The 14,355-nt window shown below is 44.6% G+C and overlaps 1 protein-coding gene across 1 annotated transcript in view; it reads left to right on the forward strand.

Moving 5' to 3' along the window:
• Positions 1-9,417: 9,417 nt before the first annotated feature.
• The window catches only part of LOC132832572 (cytochrome P450 2K1-like), a 31,428-nt gene continuing 26,490 nt past the window's right edge, over positions 9,418-14,355 (forward strand). Inside the window, exon 1 of the mRNA XM_060850664.1 lies at positions 9,418-9,609. Within this exon, the coding sequence (XP_060706647.1) occupies positions 9,418-9,609 (192 nt within the window). The remainder of the gene's footprint in view (positions 9,610-14,355) is intronic.

Below are 14,355 nucleotides of genomic sequence, written 5' to 3' on the forward strand. Positions count from 1 at the left end.
AAGTACCACCAACAATGCCAACAAGTTACATGGCATTCATAATCAGCTGCTCATTGATACTGCCCAGTTTGGGTCATGCCAGGGTCACTCGGTCCCTGAGCTCATTCTCCCTTTTATGGTATCAAATGCCTGGTCCAACACCATCCAGTGGGTCTGGACCCGGTACAGCCCAGAGTTAGCTATAGCGAAAAAAAACACACACAGGAAACCTGCCCAGTGTCACAGCCCATATTTATTTCACAAGCCAAATTGCAAGCAAAAAATACAATAATCTTATCTTTCCCACGTTGCTGTGTGTGGGAACTTGGGGGAGTGTAAATTAGCTGCAGTGGCCACATTGGATGCTAAAACCTTTCAGGAGTTGATTGATATGTTTGAGGATTATTACAGCACCAAGCCTCCTCTCACTCTGTGGTGCTGTGACTATTACTCAGCAATTCCTAGGGAATGATAACAGGGAATTTTGACTCGGTTAAGCTGACTGACAGGAGCATGTGAATCTATTTTAACGCATTTGATGTGCTTTCCTTTATTGGTCAGATCATTGAATATCGGAGTTGGGAGGTCATGTTGCAACTGGACAGCAGGACATTGGCCACGCCACTTTTGGAATGTTGTGTGCGGTTCTGGTCTCCCACCCATCAGAATGATGTTGTGAAACTTGAAAGGGTTCAGAAAAGATTTACAAGGACGTTGCTGGGGTCGGAGGATTTGAGCTATAGGGAGAGGTTGAATAGGCTGAGGCTGTTTTTCCTGGAGCGTCAGAGGCTGAGGGGTGACCTTGTAGAGGTTTATAAAATCATGAGGGGCATGGATAGGATAAATAGACAAAGTATTTTCCCTGGGATGGGGCAGTCCAGAACTAGAGGGCATAGGTTTAGGGTGAGAGGGGAAAAATTCATAAGTGCCCTCAGGGGCAATTTTTACAGACAGAGGGTGGTGTGTATATGGAATGAGCTGCCAGAGGAAGTGGTAGCGACTGGTACAATTACAGCATTTAAAAGGAATCTGATGGGTCTATGAATAAGAAGTGTTTAGAGGGAGATGGGCCAAGTGCTGGCAAATGGGACTAGATTCATTTCGGATATCTGATCAGCATGGATGATTTGGACCAAAGGGTCTGTTTCCATGCTGTACATCCCTATGACCCTATGACTATAACCCTTAATGAGATGCTGAGTGACTGACTGGTGTGTGGGATTATTGATGTAACTGTGCAAAAATGCCTGCTAGTTTAAGCACCACTCTCCTCCCCCTGGCTGAACTTGTTCTCTCACTGAACAATTTCTCCTTTAATTCATCTCACTTCTGCCAAGTCAAAGGAGTGGCCATGGGCACCTGCATGGGTTCCAGTTATACCTGCCTCTTTATGGGGGATGTGGAACAATCCTTGTTCCAGTCCGACACTGGCTTCGGCCCACAACTCTTCTTTGAATTCAATTCCTTTTCTTTTATTTTATTTGTTACCTTCTTCCTTTTTAGGTTTTTTTGTTGCATCCTCTGTCGCCATGTCCTCTCGTTCCCTCCCCTCACCCCAGTGGGACAGCCTGTCCTTTCCGATCTGGTAGTTAGACACATCATTGTTCTGCCATTCTCTCCTTCCGAACATTAATCAACATCTTTTCTCCACCAGCAGTCTACACCCCACCAGCCCCACGCCCTCTCCCCCAACCTAACTAAAGCATAAATGCTGCTCCCCCTCCCCCCCACTTCAGCTCTGATGAAGAGTCATCTAGACTCGAAACATGACCTTGCTCTCTCCACGTGGATGCCATCTGACCCGTTGTGATCTCCAGCATTTGTTGCTTTCAGTTCCTCACCCCAGTTGTCCCAGTCTCTCTGTCCTTGCACTCCCCTCAGAATTGCATCCTTTAATTCGTCTTACACCTTTGAAGTTGATGTCATCGTCATCGCTGTTCGGGATACTTCCAACTTTGGATTCATCTTCATATATTTAAGTTGGGTCCTCTCCCTTTAACGAGAAGTCATTCAATTACATCAAGAAAAGCATTGGTCCCAGTACCAACCCGTGGACAACTCCCAGTAGAAACCTTCCAGCAATCAAAAACAAAACATCATTTTGCAGCAGTATCTAATTTCCCACACAGTCAAAATCCACATTGTCATTGTCTCCTTTATTCCATGGGGCGTATCCTCTGGCAACAAGCCTGTTCTGTGGCAACTTGTCCAATGTCTTTTGGAAGTCCCTGGATCCACATCAATTGCATTATCACAATCAGCCCTCCTGTGTAAAATTTTCCATGTTCTGTCTGCCTCTCACTGTTATTGGTCCCTATTGATGTGAGCGCTGCAGCAGACAAGTGGACACGCAGGAAGGAGTGCAGCAGCTCAAGCAGATCAATGACCACATATCGATGTGACCTCTGTGACTGGGATTGTCACTCCAGTATCGATCTCTTAAGTCACAAGCGACGTTGCTTCAGGGTAGCAGGAAGTGAGAACAACAAGGATGCAATTCATGGTCAGCCATGACCGAAAAGAACCTCACCTCACCTCACTGCTATTGTTAACCTGACTCTTGCCAGATTTGCCCCATTTATTGTGTGAGGGGGATTACCGTGACTTCAGAAATGTGTGGCATGATTGGATAGGTGTGTCACATTCTTGAAGAGATTGTCTATGATGATTGGATAGATGTGTCACATTCTTGAAGAGATTGTCTATGATGATTGGATAGATGTGCCACATTCTTGAAGAGGCTGTCTGAGATAAGATGATTAACCCATTTTCCCATTCACTCGGATGGTGTTGAAATAAGATGCTCCCCGGTATCTTTATGAAATAAATATCTGTGACAAATATCTGATATCAGAAAGCTCGGCTCGATTCCTGAATAGCAATGATCCATTTGCTGTTTCTGGGATATTCCTGGGACCTTCGTCCCTCCCACATTAGCCTGAATCAATAATAAGTCACTGCCGTTTGACTAGTCTTTGCCCTCTGAGGAATTTGACTGTGATTTTGTACATTAGGCAGTTGCATTGTCGAGCTCTGCAATGGTCTTACCTCTCAATGATCATCCACTGTCGTTTCCTTCATGAAAGCTGAAATGGATAACCCACCCATTCCCTCAACTCTCCTCTCTACTGCTTCTGAGAGAAGAGGTTTAAGCAGTGCAAATATTAAATATTCAGACAATCTGGTAAGCTAATCTCCTGCAAAGGTCATGGTCAAGCCTGTGAGTATTATTTGTGGTATACAACAGGAGAGGTCAGTGTTCTCTCATCTATCAGTTTGGGGGCATTGACTTCAGACTGAAGATAAATCATGTATTTTCCTTTAAAGAAAATTGGTGAGGAGTTAACTAGGAAATGGGGAGGACTGTAATGATCGAGGAGGTAATTTTAGTGTTAATGCTGAGTAATACCAGGTCAGTTGTTCATCGTACTTTGTCATGTCAGAGCATGGGAATATAGTGGCAATATTGCCACTACAGTAATGCTCCAGAGACGAGAGTTCAAATCCCACCGAGGCAGCTCAGGAAATTTGAAATAAATTAGTTCATAAATCTCAAATAAAATCCTTTCTGCTGAGTGATCATCACGAAAATGTGAGATGATTGTAAAAACCTGTTAATGTTCTTCAGGAGAGGTAATCTGCTGTCTCCACCCAGTCTGATCTATGACGTGCATGTACCTGTCAGGGGGTTTTTCTCAAACTGCTGTCAATCCCTCCCATCGAGCTGTGATGTAGTTAGTCCCATTCCTCTGAATTCAGCCCAGGTCCCATGTGCTCCACCCAGTGAAGTCTTCAATTACCTCTACATAAGGAATTAATATCTCACCAACTTGTTGTACAAATGGTATGTTTACATCAAATACAGTGAGGTAACAGGCTACATGTGACCCTGAACCCACAGCCACATGCTTGACACTTACATGCCCTCTGAAATGAACCAGCAACCCATTGTATCAGTTGAACACAGAGGAGTGACATGTGAATCAAACTGGATGGAGCACCCAGTATAAGTGCAGTTACTGGAAACGATAAAGGCACTCTCTATGCAGTGACCCTGCAAAAGCCTCTTCACCCATACCCAGAGAGTTACACTACATTGGGAAAGATGTTCCACAGACTGGTAAAGCAATAGTCTGGTTTAGTCACATGCACCTAATCTATCAGGCAATGCATCTGTGAGATATAGTGTTTTAGGTTATCTTTCCTAACTCACTCACCAGCTCACTATATTCATTAATGCTGGGTTCCTGTTCATTCATTCCTAACCTTTCACTAACCCGTTAGTTACTGGAACATCCATTCGTTCATCAAACCGCGGTTCTGTGGTATACTGTCATAAGATAGACCAAATTTAAGACACCCCTTCCTAATCAAAACACCCCTTTCAAACCCATTTCTGTATTCTCACACCTTACCAGCCCTTGGTATGTCTGACTAAGTGTAGTGTCAAAACAATACCAATCCCACCATCATGTCCCCATGAAACATTATCATAATAATCACCTCTTACCAACCATGTCCAGAACCTGAATGGATTACAGAACACCAAACAATATGTACCATTTTTAAATGGACCACTATACCTTTGAGAAACTAACTGACAAAACCGCGCTTCCATGAGGGTTGCAGGAATGAATGAACCTCACACCGGCAAATCACAAGCAAATCCCACAACCCAGCTGTGGTCATCAGTTTAACATCCATCATTTTTTTATTAAGTACAGGTACAATTTCTAACTCATTTACCATATGTAAGCCTAATATGTTTACGCACATTTACTATATTAAAAGACAAAAGGACTAACACCACTTAACTATACTGGACAGACCCTCCAAATCCCATCAGAAGTAGCAGCCAGCACTAAATGCATGTTTAAACCCATCTCCTGTCTCCCAGGAGAGAAGCCTTTCAAACCATTGGATACAACAATGTAACACCATAGGAATGGAATTTTAATATACGTAAGAACTGTGTCAAAAGGGGCTCTTGTCAGAACTGTATTTAGGGATTCTATTGCTGCCTCAAACTTGTGCTGTGCTCCTGAAAATAAGAGGCCATTTTCACCACTCACCGACTCTGGTCATTGTTTGAGCACGATCCCACCCCTCTGATTTTGCCATCACTCTCCATGGCTATGTCACGTTCAACAGGACAAGGGTGGGATGTACCCAACACAAGTAGTGGCGCATCAAGAGGCTGAGAGAGTGGGAGCATTGATTTTAGAACCCACGAGTTCCCATGGTAACCAAACAAATATGGACAAGGGAACCTCTTGGTGATGACTAGTTACCGTCTCCCACAACCCTCAGCCAATGAATCAGTTCACCTCCATGCTGGGCGTCATTTGGAAGATGTAAGGCCAGAAGGTGTGCTTTGCATGGTGACCTTCAATACTGATCACCATGAGTGCATTGGCAGCATCCCATACTAGTCAAGGTGGCTGAGGCATGAGGGGTTCATCTGCCGGACGGAGGGAACCAACATGAAGGATAAGCCTCATCTTCATCACCGTCCATTCTCCCGATGCATCTGGCCATGACAGCATTGGGACATGTGACCACCTCACAGCCAATCAGAAACAAAGCCCTGTTTTCATGCTGATGATACCATCCATCGCATCGTGTTCCATTACCGACAAGATAAATAAGATAGACTCCGTTCAGACACACCATCTCTCGCCTGGGTATCCAGGGTCAGCAGAAACAGCAAAATCGTATTGATTAACAATATCTCATCTCATGGCCTGCCATTGACCAGTCAGGGCCTTATGTGTGAAATCAAATCCCCTTTCACTCCTCTATAATACAAGCCAAGCCTGTCCAACCTTCCCTCATCAGAAAACTAACATGTTCGAGGTATAATTCTGGGAAACTTTCCCTGAACTGCTTCCAAATGCCTTTCCATCCTTCCTTAAATAAAGTGACAACATTGTTGGCAATAATTCAGATGTGATCTCAGCTGTGCCATGTATAACTGAAACATAACCTGCCCACATTTTTATGTTCAGTTATCCGTGTGATAAATGACCACATGCGACTCGCTTTCCTAATTACTTGCTGCAGCTGCACACTAACCTTTTGTGCTTCATGCCCCACAATCCCTCTGCACCACAGGGCTGTGTAATCTCTCAGCGTTTGGATAATATTAAAAATCACACAACACCAGGTTGTATTGGAAGCACACTAGCTTTCAGAGCGACGTTCCTTCATCAGGTGATAGTCGAGGCCTCAATCTTAACACACAAAATTTATTGCAAAAATTTACTGAAATTATACATTGAAAAATACCTTGATTGTCTGTTGAGTCTTTCATCTGTTTGAATACCATGACAGTTTCACGTCTTTCATGTGTAAATCACAAAACCTTTTTTTAAAGTTGCATTCTCGGGTTAGCTGTTAACAATGGGTGATAGCGAGACAATATGTTGAAGGTGTTAGCCCCCTGTGTTCCCTGTCTATGCCATGATGTTTAGATTGATTCTAATCTAAAAAGTGAGATAACGGAGTTTTACATGAATGCATTCAGTTTTTGAGCAAAGTACAATGTAACCCTGCAAGTACAAATTCACCCCACGAAATATATGTGTGCATGTGGGTCTTTGTCTGTCTGTGTGCGTGTCTGTCTGGGTTGGGAGTTGTGAGTCTGAGAAAGTGTGTGCGTGTGTGTAGTGAGTGTAGAGTGTCTAAAGTCTGTGAGGGGGTGCATGTGTGAGTGTGGGAGTGTGTGTGTCTGTAAGGGTGTGCGTGGGTGTCTGTGATCGCGTCTATGTATATGTATGTCCGTGTATATGTGTGTGTATAGGAGAGCGTGTGTGTGTGTGTGTGTGTGTGTGTGTGTGTGTGTGCGTGCGCGTAGTGCAATGGTGGTCACCTGTAATGTGATATGAACCCAAGGTCCCGGTTGAGGCCCTCCCTATGGGTACCGAACTTAGCTATCAGCCTCTGCTCGGCCACCTTTCTCTGCTGCCTGTCCCAAAGCCAACCTTGGAGGATGGTCACCTGAAGGTCCGAGGTTGAATGTCCTGGACCACTGAAGTATTCTCCAACTGGGAGGGCACCCTCCTGTCTGTTGATTGTTGGGCGGAGCCCATTCATCTGTTGTCGTAGCCTTTGTTCAGTTTCCCCAATGTGCCATGCCTCCGGATATCCTTGCCTGCAACGTATAAGATAGACACCGTTGGCTGAATCACATGAGTACCTGACTTGTACAAGGTGGGAGGTGTCTCCACGCATAATAGTGGTATTTATGTCCACACTCTGACACGTCTTGCAGCGCCTACCATGATAGGGTTGTATGGAGTTGTCCTGAGAGCCGGGCAGTTTGCTACGAACAACGATCTGTTTGAGGTTTGGCGGTTTTTTTAAAGGCGAACAGTGGAGGTGTGGGGAAGGTCTTGGTGAGGTGCTCATCCTCACTGATAAAGTGTTGCAGTTCACGAAGGACATGGTGTAGTTTTTCAGATCCTGGGAAATACTGAACCACAAAGGGTACCCTATCGGATGCAGCAGGTGTCTGTCTCCTGAGGAGGTCACTACAGTTCCTTGCTGTGGCACGTTGGAACTGGCGGTTGATGAATTGGGCATCGTACCCCGTTCTTGTGAGGGCATCCCTGAGTACTTCCTGGTGTCTGTCACTTTCCTCCTCATCTGAGCAGATCCGGTGTACTCTAGGGCTTGTCCATCGGGGATTGCTGTTTTAATGTGTTTTGGGTGGAAGTTGGAGATGTGTAGTATTGTGAGGTTGTCTGTGGGTTTGCGATAGAGTGTGGTGCTGAGGTGTCCATCCTTGATGGAGATGCATGTGTCCATTCCCATCTATAACGCAGTACCTGAGAGGGCTGTGGAAGCAGGGTCAATAGGAACATTGAAAGAGAATAGGCCAGACACTGAGATTGACAATGAGCTGTCAACACTCTAGTACCTGTCTCTGACTGAGGCAGTAATAAAGTCAAGGGCCATTCATGTGTCAATAAAGGGTGACTCAATGACAGGATACCAACCTCTGTGGAGCTGTCTCAGCAAAACATTCATTCATTTCTCACGGCAATGTCTTGGTCAGTCAGAGTCAGCCTGGTTTGAATTTAACCAAATGCTTGGCATGAAATAATTCTCTGGTGCATTATCCATGGAATCATCTCGACCAGTCAGACCCTGTTTTCCCATGAATGAGCAACCTCTTCTCGTGTAGCACAACCTGTTGTTCCCTAAGACCGGACAACAGAAGAGATCATAGACATAATTGCTTGACATGTATCACATATAGACAGGATGGTGAAGAAAGCAGTTAACATGCTTACCTTCATTACTCAGACCTTTGGACAAAGGAGTTGGGATCTCATGTTGAGGTTGAACAGGATGTTGGTGAGGCCTTTTCTGAAGTCCCGTGTTCAGTTCTGGTCGCCCCGTTAAACTAGAGAGGATTCAGAAGAGATTTACCAGGACTTTGCCTGGAAAGGAGGGTATGAGTTATCAGGAGAGGCTGGACAGGCTGGGAGGTTTCTCACTGGAGTGCAGGAGGTTGAGGAATGAACTTGTAGATACTTATAAAATTGTGTATGGTAGTGTCCCTTCCCTAAGTCTGGGGGCAGAGTTTTTTAAGGTGAGAGGAGAAAGATTTAAAAAAAGACCTGAGAGGCAACATTTTTGCATAGAGAGGGGTTCGTGTGTGGAATGAACTTCCGGGGAAGTAGTAGACAGTTACAATGTTTAAAAGATTTATAGATAAGTACATGAAAAATAAATGTTTAGAGAGATATGGGCCAAGTGCAGGCAGGTGGGATGAGTTTAGTTTGGGATTATGTTCAACATGGACTGGTTGGACCGAAGGGTCTGTTTCCATGTTGTATGACTCTATGACCTGTACCAGATACAAGTCCTCAGTAGAATGTCACTTTTATTGGGAATACTGAAGGCTGTATTACCAAGCAATGATTCACCACATGGATGTCAATAATCTTTAAGGTGTGATTTGGAACAGCAGACCTGCAGAGATACATGCTTTGCTACATGTGTGTAAGGTGACTAGATATCTTTACTTCTCATCGGAACCCGTATACCGGGAATGAGAGTCTTACCATAAAACCACGTCAGGTTAACCTGTCCGGACAAGCTCAGCCAGAGTCAGCTTCCTCTGAGTGGAATCTTGCTGTGCCTGAACATCACTCCCCCCCAGGGACTCCAGGTGAGGGCACCACCATTTTCTGTGCCCTTTATCAGAAGCTGTCCTGTACTTCAAACTGAAGCTCCGGGAGTGTACACCGACCTGTTTAATTAAATAGCCCAGAACACGGCAAGGTAGGGGTTAAAGAGACACAGGCAATGAAGCAACCTGAGGCGGTTCTTTGGGAACTATTAAGTGGAGGGTTGGAGTGAAGGACAGCCCACACTATAACATCAGGACACCAGTGGCTCCACTTAGTGTGTGGGTACTTGGGCACAATGGCTGTCCTCAAGCTCTTCCCCACAGACTACACCTTGGTCCTATCCCTGCTGGCCCTCTTTCTCTTCCTGGTCGTGTCCCTAATTCGACGGAGAGTTCCCAGGAATCTCCCTCCTGGACCGACTCCTCTTCCTCTGATCGGAAACCTGCACCAACTGGACCTCAAGAGGCTGGACTGGTCTCTCATGGGGGTAAGTGAGAATCCTTCACTGGGGGAATGTGTGAGGGATGGGGAGGTGTGAGGGAACAGCTCCCAAGGAGAAGCTCAAAGAGACCGAGAGAGCCACAGAAGGAGAGAGCCGGAAGCTAATCTGGAATCTGTGATCGGGGAATCTGTTATCTCTGGGCCTATGATCTCTGAACTTTGCTCAGACTTTGATTAAAAAGAAAAAAAATTGCAGAGGTATATCACCTCACAACGAATCATGCAGCATAAGAGGAAAAGCAAATATTTGATGTAGTTGACTATATTTAATTTGGAGGTGCCAGTGTTGAACTGAGGTGGACAAAGTTAAAAATCACACATTACCAGGTTATAGTTCAACAAGTTTATTTGGAAGCACTAGCTTTTGGAGTTTTCCTTCATCAGGTGGTTGTGGAGAATAAGATTGTAAGACACAAAAAGTGTATAGCAAAGGTTTACAGTGTGATGCGACTGAAATTATACATTGAAAAAGACCTGGATAGTTTGTTAAGTCTCTCATCTGTCAGAATGACCATGTTGGTTTCAGTTCTTTAATACGTAAATCACAAAACATTTTTAAAAGTTACATTCTCAAGTGAACTTTAACAATCGGTGTCACATTAGCCCAGATAATGTATGGAAGGTGTGAGCCTCCTTCTGTGAGACTGTCTGTGCCCCAATGGTCAGACTGATTCTAATCTAAAAAACAGATTGACAGAATCTTACATGGATTCATGCAGTTTTTGAGTAAAGTGAAATGTAATTCTGCAAGTACAGATTCACCCTACAAACTTATATGTGTATGTGTGCATGTGTGCACATCGGTGTGTGGGTATTGGGGGGTTGTTATGGGGGTCTGTGAGAGAGTGTGTGTATGTGTGTAAGTGAATACGATCTCACGGTAATGAGGGACAACTGAATCTAAAATCATGACTGGATATCGAATATTTGGGGATAGCAGGGAATGACAAGGGGGGAATGGAGGAGGATTGGAGAAGGTTATTTGGGTTTTTGTCATCGAGTCACAGAGTTTCAGCCTAATCAGGCCATGCTAACCATAATCCCAAACTAAACTAGTCCCACCTACCTGCTCCTGGTCCATATCCCTCCTTTCTTATTCACATTCTTTTCAAATGTTGTTTAAACTTTGCAATGATATCTGCACCAATCACTTTGTCTGAAAGCTCATTCCACACGCAAATCACTCTCTGTAAAAAAAATTGCCCCACAGATCTTTTTAAAATCTTTCTCCTCTCGCCTTAAAACTGTCCCCTAGTTTTGAAATTACCCCACCCTGGGGAAAAGACACCTGCCATTCACCTTATCTATCCCTCTCTTTATTTTAAAACTTCTATAAGTTCACCCCTCAACCTTCTATGGTCCAGTGAAAAAGGTCCCAGAATATCCAGATTCTCCTTATAACGCAATCTCTCCACTTCCAGCAACATCCCAGTGAATCTTCTCTGAACATTCTCCAGCTTAAAAAATATCCTTCCTGTAACAGGGAGACCAGACTGGGCACAGTATTCCAGAAGAGGCCTCACCAAAGTCCTGTGTAACCTCAGCATGACGTCCTAACTCATATACTCAACGGTCAAAGCAATGAAGGCAAGTGGGCTAAACACCTTCTTAACCGCCCTATCTTATATGTGATGGAAACTTCAAAGAATGATGTCCTGAATCCCTAGGTCTCTCTGTTCTCCAACATTACCCATAGCCCTACTTTTCATTGTATAAATCTTGTCTTTGTTTGTTTTACCAAATTATAAAACCTCGTATTTATCCAACCTGCCACTCCTCAGCCCATTGACCCAATTGGTCCAGACCCCTTTGTAACCTTAGATATCCTTCTTCACTGTCTGCTGTACCACCACCATTAGTATCGTCCACAAATTTACTAACCATGCCTGCTATATTCTCATCTAAATCACTTATATCAATGACATTCACCTTATCTGCCCATAATTTTATAAATCTCCATGAGGTCACCCCTCAACCTTCTACTCGCTTGTGAAAAAAGTCACAGCCTATGTTGATATCTCAAACCCTCCATTCCTGGCAGCACACTGGTAAATCTTTTCTGAACCCTGTCCAGTTTGCTAATATCCTTCCCCATAACAGGGCAATGAGAACGTTTTGTGTTCAACTTCCAAGCATCGACATTTCTGCCACTGAAACAATCAGAGACAAATTTGGATGCAATGTGCCAAAGGATGTGTTTCAATATGACGTAATGGCAGCAATTTGTCACATGTACAGAATGACTATGGCTACAAGAACAGGTTAGATGTTAGGAATTCTGCAAGGGGTAACTTACCTCCTGACTCCCCCAAAGTCTGCCCAGCGACTATGAGGCACAAAGCCAGAGTATGATGGAATACTTCCCACTTGCCTGGATGGATATAGCTCCAACACCACTCAGGAGTCTCAACTGCATCCAGGGTAAAGCAGCTTGGCCTTGCAAACCATTCACCACCTTCAACACTTGCTCTGTTTAGCACTAACGCAGCAGCGTTAGTACCTTTCTCGAGGTATACTTCAGCAACTCACCAAGGCTCCTTCAACAAGACCTTCCAAATCTCTGACCTGGGAAGGTAAGGGTAGCATGTACAAAGCCACATCCCCATCATGAGGTTTCCCATTGCCCTGGAACTATATCATTCTTCTTTCACTGTTGCAAGTTCAAAATCCCAAAACTTCTGTAGGTTACTACTGGACATTAGAACATAGAACATAGAAAAATACAGCGCAGTACAGGCCCTTCGGCCCTCGATGTTGCGCCGACCGAAGCCTACCTAACCTACACTAGCCCAATAACCTCCATATGCTTATCCAATGCCCGCTTAAATGACCATAAAGAGGGAGAGTCCACCACTGCTACTGGCAGGGCAATCCATGAACTCACAACCCGCTGAGTAAAGAATCTACCCCTAACATCTGTCCTATACCTACCACTCCTTAATTTAAAGCTGTGTCCCCTAGTAACAGCTGACTCCATTAGCGGAAAAAGGTTCTCACTGTCAACCCTATCTAAACCCCTAATCATCTTGTACACCTCTATCAAATCTCCCCTAAACTTTCTTTTCTCCAATGAGAACAGCCCCAAGTGTCTCAGCCTTTCCTCATACGATCTTCCTACCATGCCAGGCAACATCCTGGTAAACCTCCTCTGCACCCGTTCCAATGCCTCCACATCCTTCCTATAGTATGGCGACCAAAACTGCACACAATACTCCAGATGAGGCCGCACCAGAGTCTTATACAACTGCAACATGACCTCAGGACTCCGGAACTCAATTCCTCTACCAATAAATCCCAGTACACCATATGCCTTCTTCACAGCACTATTTACCTGGGTGGCAACTTTCAGAGATGATAGGATACATTGTCAGGATACAGACTGGGCTGAGAATATGCAGGTCAAGTGTAATATGATTCAATGCAGTTTATAGGGTTAAAGGCAGGATTCTTGGCAATGTGGAGCAACAGAGGAATCTTGGGAGCCACATCCATAGATTCCTCAAAGTTGCCACCCAAGTTGATAGGGTTGTTAAGAAGTGCGTTGGTTTTCATTTGCAAGGGGATTGTGTTTAAGAGTTGCGAGGTTATGCTGCAGCTGTATAGAGCCCTGATTAGACCACACTTGGAATGGTGTTCAGTTCTGGTCACCTCATTATCGGAAGGATGTGGAAGCTTTAGAGAGAGTGCAGAGGAGATTTACCAGGATGCTGCCTGGACTGCAGGACATGCCTTACAAAGAAAGGCTGAGGGAGCTAGGGCTTTTCTTATTGGAGTGAAGAAGGATGAGAGGTGACTTGACAGGGTTATACAGGTTTTGAGAGGCATAGATAGAGTGGATAGCCAGAGACCTTTTCCCAGGGGAGAAATGTCTATCATGAAGGGGCATAATTTTGAGGTGATTGGAGGAAGGTTCAGGGCAGATGTCAAAGGCAGGTTCTTTACACAGAGTGTGGTGGGTGCATGGAATGCACTGCCAGCAGTGGGGGTTGAGTCAGAGACATTAGGGCCTCTTGGATAGGCACATGGATGATAGTAAAATGAAGGATATGTAGGTTAGTTTGATCTTAGAGCAGGATAAAAACATCAACACAACGTTGTGGGCCCAAAGGCCTGTACTGTGCTGTACTGTTCTATGCTCTATGAACTAAGAGCCCATTGACTTGACTTGACTTCCCATCCTAATGGCGTTACTGGTCTCATTGCACTGTGAGAACTGCAATGGCTCAAGAAGGCAGCTCCCCTCCTCAAGGTCAGTGAAGATGAGCAGCGAATAGCTGGTCTCGCCATGGACATCCACATTCCAGGGAAGAATGGAACACAAGTTCTCAAATGGTTCCAGTCGGCTGTGCTCCCAGGGTCAGGCTGTGAAGAGACAAAGCAAAATACATCCGGGATGGAAAAGGGTTTCTTAACAGAAACATCCAGAGAGTAACAGCATCTGTAGGTTAGTCCCACTGAGCGTGGGGATAACGTAGGTTTTTAAAAACTTGCTGTTCACTCGAAGCACTTATAATTATTTTCACAATGTTGCGAGTGTTTGATTTTCATAAACTCTGCTCACATTTGCTATCGGCGAGGGATCCTGGCCAAATTGTCAAATTCACTTGTTTACTGATCAAGCACATTTTTAAAATAAAGACTAATTTTAATCCCTTTACATGGATTGTAGCAGCAAATGGACTGGATTTGTGGCTTTCAGGGGGTCAAGCAGATGGAAATGCAAATTGTGGGT

The sequence above is a fragment of the Hemiscyllium ocellatum genome, chromosome 35 (genome assembly GCF_020745735.1).
Source record: "Hemiscyllium ocellatum isolate sHemOce1 chromosome 35, sHemOce1.pat.X.cur, whole genome shotgun sequence".
In the NCBI taxonomy this organism is placed as follows: domain Eukaryota; kingdom Metazoa; phylum Chordata; class Chondrichthyes; order Orectolobiformes; family Hemiscylliidae; genus Hemiscyllium; species Hemiscyllium ocellatum.